The sequence below is a fragment of the Eulemur rufifrons genome, chromosome 7, assembly GCF_041146395.1.
Source record: "Eulemur rufifrons isolate Redbay chromosome 7, OSU_ERuf_1, whole genome shotgun sequence".
Classification (NCBI taxonomy): Eukaryota; Metazoa; Chordata; class Mammalia; order Primates; family Lemuridae; genus Eulemur; species Eulemur rufifrons.
The window spans coordinates 145,031,206-145,053,327 of record NC_090989.1 but is presented as its reverse complement, the minus strand read 5'-3'; the positions used below and the strand labels follow the sequence as shown (position 1 = coordinate 145,053,327).

The window sequence follows — 22,122 nt, the reverse complement described above, 5'->3', positions numbered from 1 at the left end:
AGAGCTGAGAAATGTTCTTTTACAGGAAACAGAGAAAGGAGTGATGGGGTTGGTTCCTGGAGTGCTACTAGATCTGCTGGAACTAAATTTATTCCAAGTATAAAACGAGTAAGGTGTAAAACTATACTCTGAACAAGATGAATAAAAAGCACAGCTGGTTTAAAATGACACATTAGGGATTCTCTTGACAAAACTATCCCATCCAGTGCACCTCTGTCTCTGGAGGCAGTAGCCTGAACCCAGCAGGCAGGTCTGAGGGACAGGCCGTTAGCTGGGCCTCAGAACTGGCCATTACGAATACCAGGAATAGCTTAATTATTCACTTCTCCTACATCCCGACAAAAAGTCCCACCCAAATAACCATCCACTCTCTGCCCGAAAATAAAGAGGCTAAAATGAAGACTGCTTTCTATATTATGGCAGTGATGCTGAACTCTGTAAGAAACGCAGGAATACCTTTGGAGATACCTGAAAGATACCCTGCTGTTACTGGAGTTCTGAGCTTCTTCAATGCACTCCTGGCTGGCTCGATAGATTAAAGCAGCGAGCCAACCCAACCACTCTGGTCTCCAAAACAGTCCTGACCAAAGAGGACAAAATGTGCCTGGCAGCTGTCCATTTCATTTGATCACGATGTCCACGTGCCACCCTTTCCCCATTTCTAAACAATTATCCAACTGGATAATTCTATCCCCAAAACTGGATAATTTGGTCCTAGATAATTCAGTTTGGTAGATTATTCAAACCACCAAATCCCCAAAGTTTTTATAGCCTGAATCTTACCTGCATCCCATCCCACCCCAATCTGCACCCCCACACAGTTTCTGTTCCCCCAAACAGCCTCACACAACTACATCCTATAGCAGGAGCTTACAAACTAACTTTTTACCTCAGAACCCTTTGTTCAACAGAAATTTCAGGAAGAAGAACAAATGTAAAACATACTGCAGGCGCCTCTCGCCTCTCCCAGCCCCTCTCCTCCCTACCCACAAAGAGCAAAGCTGAAGCGTTACTGTCCTATACAGCCACAAGTGGAGTTTTGGCCAAAGAAGACCCCTAAGTTGACAGCAGTCTGCCAGTGTATCACAAGAATCCATACAAGTGCTACGCAAGAGTTCCACGCCACTCATGCTCCAGTGTACATTTATCTTGAAAGGTAAAGCTCACTAGCTCTGACTACAGAATCATTCAAACTCACTAACTTTATAAAAATAATCTGTGGTATAAAACAATCTCTGCACCGTGTAGAAGAAATTTATCAGGTGATATAACTAAATATATATGTAGGGCTATAGATTTTTTAAAGTAAAGTTTCAAGTGTTCTGTTATCTATTATACAATTTACCCTTTTATTTACAATGCTAACAACATTCCAATGCAAACATGATTAGGAGAGTCAAGGAATGGGCCCATACCCAACAAACAGCAGAAGTTCCAGGACTCAAGACAGAACTCACCCATTCGCAAAAAAATCCATCCTCACCCTTCCTGAAAAACTAACTCATGGGTGATATCTGTCCTAACTGTGAGCTCAAAAACAAAAACTCTGCAAGTAAATGTTAACATTTTTCTCTAGATGTCCAAAACAGCCCACACGTTTGTATAATCTATTCAGTATACACATACAGTCAGGTATATATTTCTTTAGTGTCCTGTGGTGGTCTACAGTAGTTCTCAGAATTGCCTAGGCCCCAGACAATCCAAAGACACTGCAATGTGGGGCCCATCACAACAAACTGGCATTTAGAGAATACGCATTTTAATTCTTGAGGAACAACCACTTCTGTTTATCTCTATGAGCTGCCATAGGAGCAAATATAGTATCACTGGTTTTGGCACTACAGGGTTACATGAAGTACAACAAGCAAAAAGTCTCACTTCATTCATACCTGGAAGATACTGTCAGGAAAATGTAAAAATTCAGTAAAAATTTAAATAATGGTAAATTCTTCAAATTCAAATTCTTATCCAAACCAAAATTTACAACAGACCCAACATGAGCATAAAACAGAAACATTCAAAATATCCCACTAGATAATTTGGACTTTTATTTGTTGATGGGCCTTTTAAACCCACTATTTAAAAAAGTTCTTGAGTCAACTGATTTCCAAGGGAGTGTTTTAAACTTCAATTTCCTTTTCCTACAAAATGAAATCATTATATCAAAAAGCTTTTCCAAGCCTTCTAAAGGTTTGGGATACATTCATAGGTAGATTGCTGGTTACAAATCAACTACCCGGAATCTTACAACTACGTGTATAACCCTGAATTCATTAAACATTTACAAATCTAGACTGAGAAGATATACAGTTCATCAACTGAATTACTGGGCCTGTTTATCTAAAACATTATGTCAATTGAGACTTAAACCATCATTACTAGGTTGAACACATGAGTTGCTGAGTATTTTATTAGTTTTAGCTTTTGCAAACAGCCAGTGACCAAAAAGAATTCATGTCACCCAAGTGACAAGGAGAAAAAGCCATCTTGCCCTCTTCCCTTTCCAGCTGCTCCCCCAGGATGGGATGTAGATGAACAGATTCACTGTGCTTCTTAAAAAAGTGTGGTCTGATGCCCCTGAAATCTGAACCAGACATGGCTATCTCTGCAAGGTGTGCCATCAAAAACCCAACAGGCTGAAATAACTGAGACTGAAGACCAAACTGGGTTAACTCCTGGAAACTGTTTTCCAATTTAGATACTTTTCTAGTGAGCCAAGTTATTGAGAATAATGACTGGCTATTCAACTTCTAGTACCCATTCTAAAAATTCACATACTTATTGCTTACTATATTATTTAAAAAATCAGCAAATCCTTGTATTAGTAATAGATGCTGGGAACTTTACACTGCATACTGAAAAAGGCAAAATTCTATTTGCAAGAGGACCATCGAGTCCTGCCACCCTCATGGCTCAGAGTGCAGGGACCATGTGACAGGCTTTTGGAGCCACACACAGCAATGGGGGATATTCAATACACAGTTGGGCTCACCACCACACACAGCACATGGAGGACATTCAATACACAATTGGGCTTGCCACCAAGGAAAAGCCCCACACATAGCCCAGGTACCCATGGAAGAGTAGAAGGACAGAGGGAACAAGATGTGGCCAACTGGAGAGAAAGGCAACACAGCAGGACTGTAGGATCAAGTGCTTTGCTTTTTAAAGCATCAGGCCATGTCAAGAGGGTTGGCCTGACCCCTTGGGGCAATGGGAGAACTATCCTGGTGGCCTGGAGATGAGAAACCCTTCCTTCTGCTGAGAGTACGTGAGAAAGAGGCTCCAGCCTCCTTGAAGATGTTCAAGGCTGGACAAAGTCCTTCTCGTTCTGCACAAATACTCCCAAGTCCAGACAGGATGAATGCAGAGTCAAAATCAGCTGGTACATGTGGTTAAGCCCTCCCCAGGCAGGACTGATCCCCCTGGGTCCCTATCCAGAGCTGACAGGACAGCAAGGTCATGCTGGACAACAAAGGCTGATGATGCTCACCGTTTTCCCTCACAGCCAGTGTCACTTTCTCCCAAGAATGGCCCATATGCAGCCCCTGCCCTTGAGTAACTCATTCAAAGAAGGACTCCTGCTAGAGATCAATGGTCCCAGGGGAAAACCCAGCTCATGTCAGGCCAGGATGGCTGGACTCTATGTCCACAGCCTTCCCTGATGCTCCATCATTGAGAGCTCTCTGCAGGACATTGCAACATAATGGCCTTTGGTCTCACTTGCTTCCTCCTTCTCTTGTTCATTCCTGGATTTCTCTAGCTAGGGATGACGTCCCACAGTTTTCATGGAGGTTTTCAAACAATGTTCTCCCCCAAGGCCCATCCCTACAGCCAGGAATCTGCTTGGATGACAGCACACCAGGAAAGAAGCAGAAAGGATCCTTGGCTATTTCTCTCCCTCAACTTGACCCCTGCCCACCCTGGATGGGACAGCCCCTCCCATGGATAGGAAAAAGGATGCGGCCAGTATTGGACAGTTTAGGGTCCAAAAGAAAGGTAGCAATTATCTGAGCTCTCCAGAAGAGGATGTCGCATGAAGTCCCTGTGGAGGAAAGCACAGGCAGAGGCTCCATGAGCCAATAAATGCAAACCAAGGCTCTAAGTGGCTCACTCCTCAAAGAACACATGACAGCAAACGAATACTTTATCTGGGGCAAAAGGCCCACCCAGGCTCCCAGAAACATGCCCTGAAAGTAAATCACCCACCATCTTCTAGCCATCAGCAACCAGTGTTCTACTGATGGGTGCATTTTACACCATAGCATGAAAGGAAAGGCAGCCTGAAGCCCAAAGAACTGGCACACACCCCCACCCCCACCCCAACTCTCCCTTCTCCCTGGCCACACCAAACAAGTACCATCTCCTGATACTTCATTCCGATGGCAAGACCCCATAGGGATGTTACAGCAGCTGGGTGCAGGGTTGGCCAAGAGGGAGGCCGCCCAGAGAAAAGATATGCAGGCCTACCCTGTCTGTATTGTGTCCTGACTGAAAGTCCCACACCAGAAACACAGCTCAACCCTCCCTGGGCCCGGCCAAAACTTCTGACAAGAATCAAGTCAGCACACAAAAGAAAAACCACCCAGAACGGCTGGGGTTAAGTGTTCAGCACTAGAAAGGACCAGTGATCTGATTATTCCTGCAGTAAATTTGCTACATTTGTTAGTGGTTTGTTTCTTCTGAGGGCGAAAAGTAGAGATGCCTGCACTGCCTGAGGAGAAAGCTAAAGAAATTACATATGGCACTTTTCAATAAATATTTTAAAGCTTCTTAAAAAAATGAATGGAAAAGGAAAGCAACTGCTGTAAGGCCTGTTTTGCTGTTAAAAATTATTCCAAGGGAAGAAAAATACCACAGCACAAAATCAGATAAAGAAAGAAAGAAAGAAAAAAAGACAATATAACTTACCAACACAAAAATACCTATCCTTATAACCACTTGGCCAGCCCACATTTTGACCCATGAAGCAAAAACTGAGCTCTGAGAGGGAAGCAAACTTATCCTCCCACAGCACCCTGTGCCCAAACACCCAGAGAAAAGGACAGCCCACACAGTAGGCCCCGACGCCGTCCACAGCATGCTGAGAGGGGAACAGATGCCCGAGGCATGGGCAGTGCCCTCTTACAGGGCAGACTGCAAGACTGGCCAGGGTGAGACCCCTTCACTCCCAGACAAACTGCTCCAGCAGACTGCCCCGAGCCACCATGCAGATTCACAAAGGCACCACGGATCTCTTCCAACATTGCTGCTCATTTGCTGAAGAAATTAAATCTCAAAGTAAAATTACCTCAAGTGGGTCTAAGGGCCATGGTTTTACCAAGTTAAAGTGGGGTTACTTGTCATTCTGAACACCGACCCATCAAATTATGGGAAATATCTGAAACTCCAAAAAACCCAAGAGGAGGCAGCCCTCTTCAGTTCTCCCCCAAGTCAACCTCTCCCCATCACCCACCAACTTGCCTACCCTCAAGATTAAGAGATGCACTGTTTTAAAATAAAATTATCTAAAGAAACTAGAAGGAAATGCTTTCACAAACAAGAGTGATGAATGCCCAGACTCGGCCCAAACAGCCAACCTACAGTTGATGACAATTATTTACAAGGGGGTGTTATCAAACAAAAATGGTAGCACTCCCTAGAAGATGCAAACTGTTTTTCTTTTTCTCTATTTCTTTTAAACTTCCTTGTCATAAAAGCCAACTTACATTAAAATATAGTTACTACAAGACAACACAACTAACAAAATATATAATAAAACTTACACAAGTAGAAAATTCTGAGGTATTTCTGGTTTGAGGTGATCTGTGGTCGTGAAGTTTTAATTCTTTTACTTTTCAAAATTTAAACCTTGGAAGCCACATAGCAAAGCATGTGTATGTGTGGACATGTGTGTTTTGTTTAAAAAAAAATTTAGCATGTTTTATAAGTTAAAAAAAATTCAAATGTTGAAACAGCAGCATTAGGAACATTCACTGACTAGAGCAAGGTTATGGCATAATAGAAAAACAGTTTTTTAGAATATGCACCACTTTAAGGGGTCTGGAGAAAGCTGTGTCCACGAGCCACAGAAAGGGGATGGTAATGTCACCACAAGGGGCAGAGCCAGAGCTGCAGGACTCTCAAGGTTCCCAGCAAGGCAGGCCTTCGAGGGCCCTACCAGGAAATCCTCTTCTCCCATCTGTGCAGGGCGCCCCCTGTGGGCATTTCCCTGAACTTCTCCAAGAGGAGACAAAGTATTTCAACTTTTCCTCCACTAAAGATATTTACAGCATTGTGTCTTATGAAGAATGCCTTCACTAAACTGTGATGATTTCTACCCTCACCTACTCTTAGAATTAGGGCAAAAACCACATTTCATCCTATGCCCAAGCCCAAGTCCGTGGAAAGAAATGAGTCAGGCCAGAAGGTGGGTCAGGGCTGCCTCTGCTCTCAGACTTTCTCCAAACCCCACTCTTGCCGTTAATGCTCGGCCTCCGCAAGGTCCTTCCCCTCGATTCCTGGTTACCTGAGAAGTAGCCTCCGTAACAAAGGATGTTGCTCCGGATGTGCCCGAGTCCAGTGTAGCTCTGTTCCAAACCCTACCCCCAGCACCGTCCTCTCTTTCCAACTCCAGTCCAAACCATCCTTATCCTCATGTTTTTTCTCGGTCAGAACAACACCCGTTAGATCCGTGAAAGACGCATCTGCTGTTTCTTAAGCTCACTAAAACAAAATAAAATGGGAGGGGGGGATGAGGGCAGAGGGGAGAGGAAACTCCTCTTCTGAGGAAGGTATGTTCTTATGTAACAGTCTTCAAAGGTTCCTCTAGGTAGAGTTTGCAGCATTAGGTTTCCTAAGACAGGAGATGGGTTTCTTTGTGTCACAGATTCTGAGACGACAAACAAAGAGAAGCGGGAAAAATGAATCCCAAAGGACAGGAGGTGGCTGAGGCTCTTCAGCATGGCGCTGGTTCTGCAATCACAGCTCAGCACCTCAACGCCTGCTGACGTGTCCGCTGTTTGCGATACAGTAGAGCAATATGCTGGTAAAAACTGATCCAATCCAAAAAATAATAATAATAATAATTATAATAATTATAATAATAATAAAAAGTCAAGGTAAAATAGCAGCTGCATTTTATGTGTTTGTTGGTTTTATGGGATTTCCAAAACAAAACCCAACTTTTTTTTCCTTTTTTCTTCAGATCCACTGAGTCTGGAGAGACACTCATGTCCTAGGCTTAGATGCTTGACTCTTTAGGGGGCAGGTCCACATTGGTGACAGAGGTCACCAGGGAGACAAGACAGTCCGAGGTAGTGCCGTTGACCGACCTCCGGATCAGGGACACCCGCTCCTCCACACAGCCCGCAGACAGGCGAGCCTCAGCATCATGGTCCCAGCACTCCTCGATGGTCACACAGAGCTGGGCCAGGCCCTGAGCAGCGTTGGGGAGAGGGGAAAGATACCTTTGTTAGGGGCCCTCAGTGAGGACAAGCTTGGGGGACAGAAAACTTGATGATATTCCAAGAATCAGGCAGAGCCCGCGCCCCAACCATAGGGGCAATTCCACTAGGAGGAGCCTGGGGAGAAACTTCAGGAATCAGGATGCCTTCCTTCCTAGCAGTCACCATCTTGAGCCTACTGACCTTCCTCCACAGCCCCAGGAAAGGTTCAGTGAACCTCAACATACATGGGGCAGGGGGGAGCCCAGGCTCTTCCTAGGGCAGACACAGCTGCTTGCCTTAGAGCAGTAATATTCAAACAAAATCTCATGCAGAACCCAAATCATACAAGGGCACAAAATGTAGCGGGTTCCTCTCTCACTCCCCACAGCCCCTGAGACACCTCTGTATAGTCCAGGGGAACATGGCAGACTTTCTCTTTGTCCCATTCCCCCTTGATCTCAGGTTCCTGCCACATGCGGAGGATTCCCTTCTCCACTCCCCTGCAGAGTCACCTGCACCCAGGCCCCTCACCGGGTGCTTCAGCCAGTGATCCTTAATGGTGGGCCTCATCTTCTTGTGCACAACCACCTCCTGCAGCTCCTCCAGTGAAGGGTGCTGGCCAATCTCTTCCTCAAAAGGCAGCATGTACTCATCCACAGGTCCTAGGGGTGAGAGAGAGCCTGGTATGATCACCTCCAGGTCCCGCTGCTCCCTCACCCTCACCTAGGATGCCCAGGGCTGCCATCCCCCTCACCATCTGCAGCCTTGCAGCGAGACACGAGCTCCCACAGCACCAGTCCCATGGCATACATATCAATGCGCAGGAAGGCATCTCTCTGGAAGTTGATGGCTCCCTCGAGCACCTCAGGGGCCATGTACCGTCTCGTGCCCACCTACGTGACAGAGGAAGGCAGGGTTTACAGTGACTGACCATGCACAAATGCACACACACCTAGGACATGGGAGCTATAGCCTGTGCACACCAGATGGGAGCAATTCAGAGCAGGATACCAATGATGGCAAGCCTTGGTTGATCACATTCATGACAGAGTTATGAGAGATTACACCATGAATTATACTTTGATGATAATTATAAAACATCACACACTCGAAATAACAGTAATCTAAAATGGAACTGTTACCAAATTACTACAGCAATACCACAAGGTGCTACACAGATGAAGTATATTTTACTGAGATTTAGACCAAAGACAAAGGGGGAAGGAGAACGCTTAAAAATATTAACAGTGATTATTTTAGGATGATTTGCTAAGTTTAATTTTTAGTCACTTTTTGTAAGTTCTTGGTTTGGATTCTTACTACATTTTTTTCTATTTTATCTTGTTTAATAATTATTAATACAACTGAAAGAGAAAAAGAGAAAGACTGAGACTACAAGGACGGGAGTCCAAAACTCCAATGGGCAATCTCTACATTCCTAAGCTGACTAACCTGGGGAAGCTACCCTGCCCTCCAAGCCTTGGTTTCCCCACTGGTAAAACAAGAGCATTGTTCTCTGAGTTCTCCAACAGCTGTGAACTCACCCAGTGGCCCTGACCAGAAGGGTAGAGAGTGCACCCTGGGCCAGCCCCTCTCTTCTTCACCCTCCATGAGGCTTATTACCTGTCCATGGGTGTCCCCTGGAGGTTTCCCTGGCTCAAACCGAACGGCCAGGCCAAAGTCAGCCAGCACAGCCGTGAGGTCGCTCTTCAGCAATACATTCTTGCTTTTGAAGTCCCTGTGGAAACAAGTGGGCCAAGATGAAGCTGAATATCATGGTCCAGCCTAACTTGCTCCTGAACATCTTGTTCCCAACATACTAGAGTCTGTGCCCTACAGCCTGCAGACCAGGCCATCCCACCCTATCTAGGGTTCAGGCTCTGCACCAGACTACAGAGGTGAAGCTGCACAGGCACATAGCTTCAGTAGCCCACAACAGGTGTGGGAACCCCTTACTACACTTCAAATGAAAGGCTTCCACCAGGGTCGGCAAAGCAATACCTGCCCCAATGGCTGGGCAGACCCTGTCCCAGTCCCCACAGTATCAAAGCCAGCCCACACATTCTCAGAGGTGTTGGGGACAGGAACACTGTATAGGATGTGAGTTTTTTTCTGGGAAGAATTTGTAATATTTGGAATGTGAATGAGAACAGGAATTTAGTGTTAGCTTGCCCAGGATTCTGCAGAGGCCCCTGAGGGGCTCAAGCTCACCATGAAGGCAGGGAAGAGCGGGGCCTGGAATTTGAGGTTCATTCCCCTCCCTCACAGTCACAGAACCAGACTAAATTAGTCTAAGTTACTCAACTTCTCTGTACTCGTGTTCCTCCATCTGTAAAACATGGCTGTGAAAGACAGTACCTATCTCACAGGGCAGTAACTGGTGTTAAATGAATTGGTATTTCTCAAGTGTTTAGAGCAATGCCTACCACTAAGCAAGCACAATAGTGATAACTTTATGCCATGTCTTATAAAATGTGGTTCAAGGACCCCAGAAGGTCCCTGACACCGTTTCAAAGGGATGTGCAAGGTCAAAATTATTTTCATAATGATCCATTATTTTCCTTTTTGCTCATTCTTTCATGAGTATAGAGGAGTTTTCCAGAAGCTAAATGACATGCAATATAATCACTCTGTCAGCTAACAGGGTGTGTATGTGTGCTTTAATATAGCAAATATCAACAGACATAACCCTCGTATACAAACATCATTTCAAGAGTAAAAGCAGTCCTGACCAAAAAGTTTGAGAACTGCTGAGGCATCTCTTCAACTAAAGCAATGGAGTCAGCACTTCATGTGACCATTAGAGGGCATCAGAAAACCAGCTCGGGCGGCCACACCATTCCCAGGACACAGGTGAAAAGCCAGGGTTTGTGCCCAGAGGCCTCTTACACACTGCAGGCAGACTAAGCATGTTTGGTGTTTGGGAAGTTGAGACATCCCCAGACTCTGCTCTTACCCACCAACCCTCTCTGCAGCTCCAGGCCAAGTGCAGGAAAGGTACCTGCTAACCCAGTTACCTGTGGGCAATAGACGGCTTGTGGCCCTCGCCACGGCACCAGGGCACATCCTCATGCAGGTATGAAAGGCCTCGTGACATCGTCTCTGCCACATGACACAGTTCGTTCCATGTGATGATGTTCCCCTTGAGGTAATCCGTGAGGGAGCCCTAAAAGAAGGTAGCACAGAACTTGGGCACAGGCTCTGGTTACCGCACAGGACCCAGGACCCAGCCCCCAGCCCCAGGGAGGGACATCTCAGTGGGCTAGTGGCTCCTCTACTGGGAAGCTATAATCGATAGATGAGGCCAGGAAGGGGTACAGGGTCAGAGGTGGTAACCATGGAGTCACTACTCTTATCGTAAGAATTAGAGGTTCTTATTGTAAGAGCACCTATATCCACACCTATGGCAGGGGTCCCCTTATTATGGAAGGCCACCAAGGACACCATTCCCTCTCCTCCTGGAGTCCACTCTGATGACTCTGGCTCACCTTGTCATGGAAGGCCGTGATGAGCCACAACTCCACTTCGAGGTTGGAGCCTCGCTTCTCAGCGGCGATGAACTGTAGCAGGTTCTCGTGTTTCATGCCAGGTGTGCTGAAGATCTCCCGTTCACTCTGCCATGACTGCTTGTCCTGAGGTGGAGCGGCAGCTCAGCCCTGCTGTAGCTACACTGCTCTACAGAACAATGGCCACCCTCACCTCATTCCCCACCCCCAGCCACAGCATCTGTAAGGGACCCTGGAGAAGACTGGGACTGAGCCAGGCCCCGGAGCACTAGGCCAACAGTGATCACTTAAGGCCAGCACCTTAATTTACAAACAGGGCCAATGATGTCCAGAGATGGGGACTGAGTGGCCCAGCATCACCCAACAAATAAGAGGTAGAGCTAGGCCTGGCTTTGCTAAGTGTCCTGGGCAATTGCTTGGGGTGGCCTGGTGTCCAGGGCCTCTGAGCAGAATCTGATATCTAATGTCAAAAACAAAACCCTGGAAACCAGAGTTAATCAGGTTCTGCAGAGCCCTACCCTAGCACTCTGATAAAATTTCACTGTTGCATGAAATCCACCGCCAAGAGCAACGTGAGCAACCACTCCCAGAGAGGCTTATTTCTCTCTCATCCCACCTTGTGGGCTTGGGTTTCCCTAGGGCAGGACAGGCTCTAGCTCAAAGCCAGAGTGGGTGTGGATGACCTGGAGCCCCTCAAACACTCACCTGGAGTGGGAAGATCTTGACAGCCACAAAGTCGTTCATGAGCTGGGCCTTCCAGACACAGCCAAAGCGCCCCCGAGCCTTGATCTCCAGCAGCTGCAGTGGCTTCAGGCCCACTAGAGGGGATGGGGGCGGAGGCCCAGGGTCCTGGGAGAGAGCAAGGGCTTATTAATAAGGTCTGCCCTGGCCTCCCCACCTTTACCCTTACCCTGCCCCAAGTCAACACTGTCTCACCTCATGGATGTCCACATGGCCATATGGGGGTTTGCGATGCCGGTACATCCAGAAGGCCAGCAGGACGATGAGAGAGAGGCCCCCAATGGGCAGCAGCGAGTAGGCCAGCACCGTGAGCAGGGTTGGGGCTGTCGGGGGTGGCTCGTACGTGACTGGAGGACACACGGAGCCCTGTGTCACACAGCCCGCCCACTCCCATACTGCCAGTGCCAGAAGAGAGGGCCCCGCAGCCACTCCCCACCCCACATAGGAGCCAAGAGCTCCAGGCTAAGGAGAGACCCAGTCTGCCAGGTCAGGCCCCTCTTCCCCCAGGCTCCCTCACCTTCTGGGCTCCCGGCCTCTGGCAAGTGGGTGAAGCGCTCGTTGCAGAAGTTGCCTTCACAGCAGCAGAAGTACACCTGGGGGTTCTCCTCAGTGGCCACACACTCCTGCCTGGAGGTATAAAGTTTTCCGTATACCCCTCACCTAGGGGATACCCAGCCAAACCCCTCCCAACAGACAGAGCACCTCACAGGCAACATCCAGGGACAATGTGAACCTACCTCCCCTGAAGTATGACCCAAAGCTGAAGAGGGACAGCCAGGAGTCAACACTCACTGAGACCCCTTCTCAAGGCTTAGGCAGGCCAAACAGGATTACATAAGGGCTTGAGGCCGGGCATCACCTCAAGAGCTCCTTTCTCTCTATTTCGCTCCCACTCAGACATCCTGAGACCCATAAGGCCCAGTGGGCAACGTGAGCACAGGTGGGCCCAAGAGGATAGGGTGAGCCGCAGGGTACCTGTCGTAGCAGTTGAAGTCGTCCAGCCAGCAGCCCTTCTTGACGAGCTCGATGGTGCCAGAGCTGTTGCGCCAGGAGGCGTAGCAGTGCAGTCGCTTGTCCTGCTCACCCTCACAGCGCTCCAGGCCGCTCTGGTTGGTACGCTCCAGCTCCCAGTTGGCGTTGTAGTAGATGCACTCCCGGGTCTCAGCCTCCCCGCGCCCGGAACCTGTGCCCCCCAGGAGAGAGAACCACTGAGCATGCTCCTGGGGCTGCCACCCCAAACTCCTGCTCCCAGTCCTGGGTGTCAGGCCACCCTGAGGGAAGGAGGCTGGGTGGTGAGGGTCACCAATCCCTCTGCACTCGATGTGGGACCCAGGCCACCTATCCAACACCTCTTATCTTACTGTGTGCCAGCCAGCATCAGCCCCCATCTCACTTTTCCTACTGCAGCTGCCCCTAGGCCCAAGCAAGAGTGAAGAGGCAGGAAACCTAACGCCAGAGAAGGATGGATGAATGGCTAGGCAGGCTGATGGCCAGATGCACAAAAGGGAGTACCAATAATGCCTGAGCCTCCTGCCTGAGGCAACGTCCCCAAGGCAGCAGAACTTAATGAAGGGGCTCTCAAAATCCCAGTGCACATCAGAATCACTGTACATGGGGTGGGAGGCAGCCAACAGTATTCATTAAAAATGCGTATTTCCAGGCCCAGTCCAGACCTATCCAATGGGAAAAGGGACACCACTTCTGTTTGTCTTGGGTGGTTGTGATACAGACCTCAGGGACCACCTGGAGGAACTACAAAGGAGGGAGGTGGTTCCTGCTGCTCCTTCCTCTGCCCACCCCCTGCTCACCACAGCCCCCCCAGAGACAACAGCAGGTAGGCCTTCCATAACTCTGTGCCCAGACTCCAGTGTCCCTTCCACACCCAACAACACACCTGCTACCCAGCAAGGCTGGAGAACAGGGTAAGGAATCAGGCCTGCATGTACAGGCTAAGGCTCCCAGAGTCTCCAAGGGGAACATATGCCTTGGGAGGGCTAGCTGGTGGCTCAGCTGCAATTATATATCATCCTCCTGGCTGGGTTGGGCTCCTTACAACCCTGGGCACTCCCCATCTACTCCTGAATCCCCTTTTACCCCCTGCAGAAGTGCCATCCAGGTGGACAAACACTTCAGCCTCCAACTGCCCATTTACCTTCCTCCAAACATGGCCTCAAACCTTCACCAAATCCATCTTCCTCACCACCCCCTAGAAAACAACCCCCAGTCCCAGCCCCAAATCTGCCCCCACTGTCCCCATGAACCCCACAGCCCTGTGATCAGAAAGAGTATGGAGCTGTCAAAGGAGGTTTTGTCTGGGAGAGCCCTGCCATCGCCCCTTCACAGGAAGCCCACAATGGAGGGAGGCGGTGGCACTGCCAGAACCCCACAAGAAGAAATCAGCACCAAGCTTCCACCCATGATCTCCGCGCTTCTCAAGCTGACTGTGGGCCAGTGACCGGGCACCACCCCTGGCCAGTCTCCCCCTACAACTATTCCCACCCTAGGCAGGAGGGAGGGGTCAGAGTCAATCCCATAGAAGGACAACTAGCCAGCCAGTGCACCGCAGCCTGAAAGGTTGGCTAGAGCTGCAAGGAGAAGGAACCCTGTCCAGACTGCGGGGAAGGGCAAAATGCCTGAATTCGAGTACAGCCCCAGGACTTCCTCAGCCTCCTCTCCACCCCCATCAGTGGCCTTCATGAGCAAAGAGCGTGATTTCCCAGAGTACACCCCAGGGAGAAGGTCAGGTGGGAGATGTCCTCACCACAGGAGTGGCCATTCTTCAGTCAGACCCCACCCCTTCTGCACCTCCTTGCAGTGATAGGAGGCTTCTTCCCGGGGGATGTGACTGGGGCAAGCAGCAAATCTCAAGGCTCCAGATAGGACCTAGGTCAGGATGTCACCTGACCCTCATCTGACCAGATCCTCCTACAGGCAACCCTGCAAAACTGCAGCCTTGAATTCGCCAGATTTCAAATCCTGCTCTGACATTTTGCAGCTGTGTGACCCTGGGCACATGACCTAAATACTCATGAAAGGGGATAATAATGGTACCTACCTTCTAGAGTAGTTGTTAAAGTGCATTAAATGAGTCAATGCACTTTAAGAGTGGTTAGAACAATGCCTGGCACGTTAGCTATTATACTAGAGCCACACCCCTCCGTGCTGTCTAGATAATCCCTCACAACACAAGCCCCTTGTAGGGCCCCGGCCCATCAAGTCACACCAGGCCTACAAGAGCTTTGTACTCAGAGCCCTATGTGACATTCCGTGCCCTTCCCACACCACACCCAGGCTCTGCTGCCAGCTGGAGACCCAGGGGCCTCCCCCTCCCCCTCTCTCCTCCCTGGCTCTCACACACTCAGCTATTTATAACTTTTGGCAATATTCCAACCACAAGGCCCTACCCAAATAACCAGGGAGCCAGGGCACCCATGCACAGGAGGCTCCCCCTGACCCACAACCCACTCACCCAACCTGGCAGGAGAGGAAGCCGAGCTTCCAGGATGGAGGCGCTTGCTGCCTCAGAACTCTTGAGGAGAGTATGCCCACCAGACACCAGAACAAGGGGCTTGCTGCATACCTGAGCCACAGCCAACCCAACCGCTGGCCTCCAAAGGAACCAGGTATACAAGTGGAAGTGTACCCAGGAGGCAGTCCCTATGCTCTAAGGGGCACACCCTGTCAGAATGAAGTCCCCAGTGCTCCTCAAACCTTATGTCCAGGCAGGGCAGAGAAAATACCACTCCCAGATATATACCTCCCCCCATACACACATACACTCTATGTGCAGACTCCACTCTGAACCAACAATCCAGGTAGCAGGACCTACACAGACCAATTTCAATGCTCAAGGACAAGCACTGGAAAGTCGAGCACTGGGAGGCTCTTTTCTCTTCTGAAGCACCTCAGTCCAGTGGGCCTTGGATATATCCTACTATGCCCTGGGGAGAAAAGGGGGCAATCCCATCAGGGTCCTGCCTGTGAGGGGCTCAAAGTGCAGGGAGAGGGAAGAGTGATGCGAGATGGGGAAGAGGGGACAGTTTGGAGTTGGAGTGGCCCTGACTTCATTCCCCTGGGGTTCCCTGAGCTCTGCGCTTGCAGTGTCCCCAGTCTAGCCAACATCTCCCAGAGGAACTATGGACCCCAGCAGGGCCACAGCATTCTTGGTTCATGGAGGCCCCTTGGCAGTCACCCCCTACAGGGCACAGGTGCCCTGTCCCACCTACATGGGCAATGTAGATGGTGAGAAAGGGTGCCACTCGCCACTGCATCTACCTCGGGTCTGCTACTGCCAGCACACCAAAGCACACCCTCCCTCTCAAAAGCCTTCATGCCCAAGAGGAAGCCAAGTAAGGACGACCTTGGTGGGTCAGTGTTCTCCCTCCAGTGTTCAGCCTCCAGGTCTGCCCAAAGAAGAAATGAAGCCTCTCCCCACAGACAGCACCCCTCTAAAGCCGGCCCTGAGTTTGCTCAGTACCTGCTGCCCTATTAAGTCCCTCCAGAAGAGCCAGGGAGGGCCAAGAGACCTGAAGGTTAGCATCCAGTGGTATATCCAAGTTCACGATTCCATACCCACCCAGCTCCACACAGCAGATCTCCACCAGACCCCCAGAACCAGATTAAGGACAGCCAGGGTGTGGGAACTGAGGCAACCTGAAGAGGGGAAGGGAGATAAAGGGGGAAGGCTGGAGCATAAGACATAAAGACACAGACATTGACACACATACACTTGTGCACAAATACTGCAGAGTGGCACATACAATGGGGGAGAAGGGAATCCATAATGTACACACGTTTTTGTCTATGAATTTCTTTCTTTCTTTTTTTTTTTTTTTTTTTTTTTTTTTTTTTTTTGTTGAGACAGAGTCTCACTTTGTTGCCCAGGCTAGAGTGAGTGCCGTGGCGTCAGCTTAGCTCACAGCAACCTCAGACTCCTCGGCTTAAGCGATCCTACTGCCTCAGCCTCCCGAGTAGCTGGGACTACAGGCATGTGCCACTATGCCCGGCTAATTTTTTCTATATAGATTTTTAGTTGTCCATATAATGTCTTTCCATTTTTAGTAGAGACGGGGTCTCGCTCAGGCTGGTCTCGAACTCCTGACCTTGAGCAATCCACCCGCCTCGGCCTCCCAGAGTGCTAGGATTACAGGCGTGAGCCACCGCGCCCGGCCTCTTTCTTTCTTTCTTTATTTTTTTTTTTTTTTGAGACACAGTCTCGCTCTGTCACCTGGCTAGAGTGCAGTGGCATCATCACAGCTCACTGCAGCCTCAAACTCCTGGGCTCAAGTGATCCTCCTGCCTCAGCCTCCCGAGTAGCTGGGACGACAGGCCTGCGCCGCCACACCTGGCTAAGTTTTCTATTTTTAGTACAGAAAGGGTCTTGCTCTTGTTCAGGCTGGTCTCCAACTCCTGAGCTCAAGCGATCCTCCCACCTCGGCCTCCCAGAGTATAGGATTATAGGCATGAGCCACCATCCCCAGGCTGAATTTCTTTTACATAAGAGAATGACTCGAGTATTCATTTCTAGAAGCCAAAGAAAATCTCTGATACGTTTGCTTTTTCTTCCTCATTTAAGTATCTGTAAGCCATCCAGACTGATACACATTTAACGCTTACACAGTTCACACTACATCCCAGGCATGATACAAAGCACTTTACAAATAATAACTTATTTAATCCTCATGACAACCCTGTACAGGCCCTCATTTTACAAAAGCTGAGGCACAAAGAGGTTAAGTAACTTACCCAAGTCATTTATTAAGTGTCAAAACCAGGTTTCAAACCCAAGCAGCCTGTCTCCAGAATGAATGTTTTCTTTATATACTGCTGACTCTCCCATAGCACTTATTTTCAGTGCTGTGTAACCATTTTCAGTCCACTATACAACCTTACCATAACTTAAGTATCCACTCTCCTGCTGGACTCTTTGAGGTTATTTATGTTTGTTGATCTAAGCAATGGCATTACGAATCCTTTTTTACAAATTTTCTTGTGCTCATGTGTGAGCATTTCTCCAGGGTATACACCCACAGCCTGGAAATGCTGGGTGAGAGGGTGTGAGCATCTTCAACTCACTAAATACTGTCAAACTGTTCTCCAAAGTGGATGTACCAATTTATGTTTCCATTCCAACAGACTACAGCCCCCACTGAGCCACACCCTCACCCACCCTGACTTCTGCTCACCTGGAGAGTTTGAAATGTCACATGGTTTTGACCTGCATTTCCATGATTACTCGTGTAACTGACCATCTCTCCGTGATTATTAACCTCTCCTTCTGAGAACCGTCTGTCATATTCCTTCCCATTTTTCTACTGGGTTACTTTGCCTTTGAGTTGCAGAAATGCTCCTATATTCTTGGTAACAAAACTTTTCTTACTATATAGTAACCCTCTTCATTTATAATGCTCTTTACCAAAAAGTTTATTTTATCTGGTGCTGACATAGCTATATGACATTTCTTGTAGTTACTATTTTCCCTATTTATCTTTTCCAACTTCAAAAAAAAATTATTTTTCCATCTCATTTTCCCCCCAATTCAAGCTAACACTGTCTTTGAACTAGAGTTAAAAAACATACTCAGTAATCATAAATATAATGGGATTTAACCGAGTATGTTTAAATTTGTTTTCTCTCTACTGCTACCTCCATGTGGATTATCTTTTTAAATTTCATATTTTAGCTACTTCTGGTCTAGAAGTTATACATTTCATTTCAGTAAGGACCACCGTCCTTACTGAAATACATCCTCCTTCAGTGAAGATCTGTTGGTAGAGGAGCCTTTGTTTGCTTTTCTGAAAATGTTATTTTGCCTTTCTTCCTGAATGACAATTTAGATGAACATAAAATTTTAGACTATTTTCTGTCAACATTTTGAAAATATTATTCCACTATTTTCTGGCTTCCACTATTGTTTTTGAAGAGTCTGCTATTAATTTAACTTTGCCAATACTCTGTCCTTTCCCTCTGGCTGCTTTCTTAGATCTTCTCTTTGCAGTTTTACTACCAGGTATGTGTCTAGGTATATATTTAAATCTATACTACTTGGGGTTCACTATGCTTTTAGCGTCTACTGATTTGTGTCTTTTCTCAATGCTGACAAATTCTTGGCTATTATCAATTTAAATATTGTATCTCCCTATTCTATGATTCTGAAATTCCTATTACAAGCATATTAGATCTTCTCATTCTGTCTAGTCTCTTAACCTTCCATTTTGGTTAAGAGACAGAACCACAATTCTGTGTCCAAGCACCATTACAGATAATGCCTCAAGGTCTAACTTTCAATTCACTAATTCTCTCTTTAGCTGTGTCAAATGTGCTGTTTAGCTCTTCTACTTAATTTATAAATTTAATTATTCTATTTTTTCATTTCCAGTAGTTCTATTTTTTACAAAACCTTCCTGGTCAATTTTATACTTCTCTTCTTTTCTTACTTCCAAATCCCTCTTATAATTCCATAATTTAACTTCTTAAAAGTCTGTTTCTGACATTATTTCTAATGATTTTACTCATGGTAGGCTGTTTCCTCATGGGTTTTAGAAATTTGGATATTGAGTTTATGTTCAGTGGAGCATTTTCTGTGGGAATATTGTGAGGTCAAGTTTGAGGGGACAATCTTTTAAAGATAATTTACAGTTTTTGCTTCTGCCAAACTCCCCAGGATACTACCAATTTGTAATCACTTTAATACCTCCTCAAATTAGAGTTTCCCAGAGAACAGGATGGTATAAACTTCAACTCCAAGCTCATATGAGTACAGGCCTATGGTTTTAAATTCTCAGGGGAAACTACTCTCACCCCTACCTCCCACCAACTTAGTCCCGGATAATTGCATTACGTAGTCTATTTGTCAGCAAAAGGATGTTTCTTCTACTCCAAGTTTTCACTGAAGGTATAACCCACCCATGGAAGTCTTACCATGTGAGGGCCTCATCTCAATTCTATATCTTGCCTCCTATCCCTCACACTGCTACTAAATCCATGTCTCTAAATAATGGAGTTAGGCAAAGTCCCCAGGGAATCAGCAGTTTTAGCTAGTGAAGTCATACAGCTCTAGTTTCCAACCTCTTCTTGCTTTTCCTTTACTTCTTCTACATGCACCTATGTATATACATCTTAAAAGAATGTTTATTATTCTTTTCCCAGCATTTCTATGTGTTTTATATGAGGATTTTCAGCTGCTCACCATAAATGCCAGAAATGGAAGTCCAGAAGCATTTTTCAAGGTGACAGGGGGAACTCCACCTGCCTTCGGAAGCCCCACCTAGGAACAAGGGACTGAGCCAAGTCACCTAAAGTCACTTCCACTTTGGACTTTGTAAACAAATCCCTGGCACCATCCTCCTACAGAACAAGGTATGCCCCAGGGCCATTCTCTGGAACAATATGCCTTCCTCCAGGCCCCATCATTCCTGAAGAACACTGAGAGAGAACTTCCAAGTAAAGACCAAGGATTATACACAAACATTTCCTTTTGCTCCCTCCTGTAAACCCACTAAAACCACACTAAAGAAAAGTTTCTGAAGTCATAAACCTGTAAGAACAAAAAGAACAGGAAAGATCTACAGAAATGAAATTTCAAAGCTGGAAAGCAGATACACAAGGGTTGATGGACCAGAGAGATTCCTAAGTTGACTCTGGAAAAAGCAGAGAAACAATATAATTTCCAACACAGAACCACTCAAAACTCAGCAGTTTGTGTTACCAGATGTCTCTGGTAGAATGGGGTAAAGATGAGTCCAAAGACAGAAGGGTTGGTTGGCAAGGCGTAGTCAAGGACCTTCAGATCCCATCACCACTTACTATGGCTGGAGGATGCCCTTCCCCAACTCAAGAGAGACTACAAGTTTTATTTTCTAAAGAAGATAAAACAGAGAGCCTCTTGACAGAGAGAAACAGGCAAATTTGAGAGCACAGGTATCACACTGAAACAGAAGGAATACAGAACAATGCACCAAATACAGAAACCCCCAGGTCTCATTTCCTTGTGACTTCCAGGATGCTGACATCCAGGTCTACACCCTCCAGACAGAAAACAAAAAATGGTTCTCAGGGGAATCTGACTAATTCCAAAAACAGCCCAATCAGATCACCCTAAAGTTAACCAGCTCCACCCATGGGCTCAGAGCTTTCAAGCAGTCTTTAGGTCCATCCTTACATATAAACAGCTATAGAAAAGCCACTTACTGAAAGAAAGTGATAAAAACAGGTACAAAAAAAAAAAAAAACGATTTGGAAAAATAGACACTATGAAGGGAGAAAAAAATTTTCAAAAATTGTATTATTACTCTCAGAGACATAAAAAACAATGCACCCATGAGAAAGGAATAAGACGACATTGTTAAAAGGCCAGAGAACAAAAGAGGTCTCAAGAATTAATGAATGAAAAAATATATATATGATGGCAGAAATGAAAATCAACAGAAGGGTTAGAAGATAAAGAAATCTCACATAAAAATAAAGCAAATATACAAAGACGTGAAAAATAGGAGAGAAAAGAGAAAAGACAAAGAATTTGGAGGTCCAGTTCAGAAAGTACAACACCTAAATTAATAAAGAGCTCAAGAAAAAGAAAATGGAGGCTGGGTGCGGTGGCTCACTCCTGTAATCCTAGCACTCTGGGAAGCCGAGGCGGGAGGATTGCTTGAGCTTAGGAGTTCAAGATCAGCCTGAGCAAGAGCAAGACCCTGTCTCTCTACTAAAAATAGAAAAATTAGCTGGGCATCATGGCATGAGCCTGTAGTCCCAGCTACTCCGGAGGCTGAGGCAAGAGGATGACTTGAGTCCAGGAGTTTGACGTTGCTGTGAACTAGGCTGACACCAAGGCACTCTACCCACTCTACCCAGGGTGACAGAGTGAGACTCTGTCTAAAAAAAAAAAAAAGAAGAAGAAGAAGAAAAGAAAAGAAAGAGAAAATGGAAGGAAAGAAATCAATGACCAGCACTGTGGATAAAAACAGGATCCCACCACAAAAGCTCATCACTGTAAAATTTCACAACCTGGGGACAAGAAAGGATCCCACTACAAATATCTAGTCAGAGAGACACATTACCAGTAAGGGATTAGGAATCAGAATGCCTTTGAAATTCCAGCAGCCAATACTTGGAAGTTAGAATACAATGGGATAGTGCTTTACAATTGGAGAGGAAAAAAATTTCCTATTTACAAGTCCACATATACTTAACTATCAATGAAATGCAAGGCAGAAAAGCAAAAAAGCAACATCACAAATATGTACTTCCTATTCACCCTTTCTCTAAATGTACTAGAGGGTATGCTCTATCAAAATGAGGGAGGAAACAAAGAGGAAAACACAGGATACAAAAACTCAAAGATCCAACACAGGAGATAAATGATGATCAGTATCTTCAGGATGATGAGCAAAGGAAACATAAGATTACAGTCAGTCCAGGATGGTAGCCACGGTCCACACATAACTCTGTTC

General features: G+C 46.8%; 1 protein-coding gene across 1 annotated transcript in view; it reads right to left on the bottom strand.

The window, feature by feature from the left end:
• Positions 1 to 7,222: 7,222 nt before the first annotated feature.
• The window catches only part of ACVR2B (activin A receptor type 2B), a 28,534-nt gene continuing 13,634 nt past the window's right edge, over positions 7,223 to 22,122 (bottom strand). Inside the window, exons 2-11 of the mRNA XM_069473443.1 lie at positions 12,650 to 12,857; positions 12,192 to 12,301; positions 11,870 to 12,021; positions 11,639 to 11,782; positions 10,916 to 11,059; positions 10,445 to 10,593; positions 9,051 to 9,165; positions 8,182 to 8,320; positions 7,959 to 8,089; positions 7,223 to 7,417 (exon numbers count right to left, since the gene is read on the bottom strand). Coding sequence (XP_069329544.1) covers positions 7,223 to 7,417; positions 7,959 to 8,089; positions 8,182 to 8,320; positions 9,051 to 9,165; positions 10,445 to 10,593; positions 10,916 to 11,059; positions 11,639 to 11,782; positions 11,870 to 12,021; positions 12,192 to 12,301; positions 12,650 to 12,857 — 1,487 coding nt within the window. The remainder of the gene's footprint in view (positions 7,418 to 7,958; positions 8,090 to 8,181; positions 8,321 to 9,050; positions 9,166 to 10,444; positions 10,594 to 10,915; positions 11,060 to 11,638; positions 11,783 to 11,869; positions 12,022 to 12,191; positions 12,302 to 12,649; positions 12,858 to 22,122) is intronic.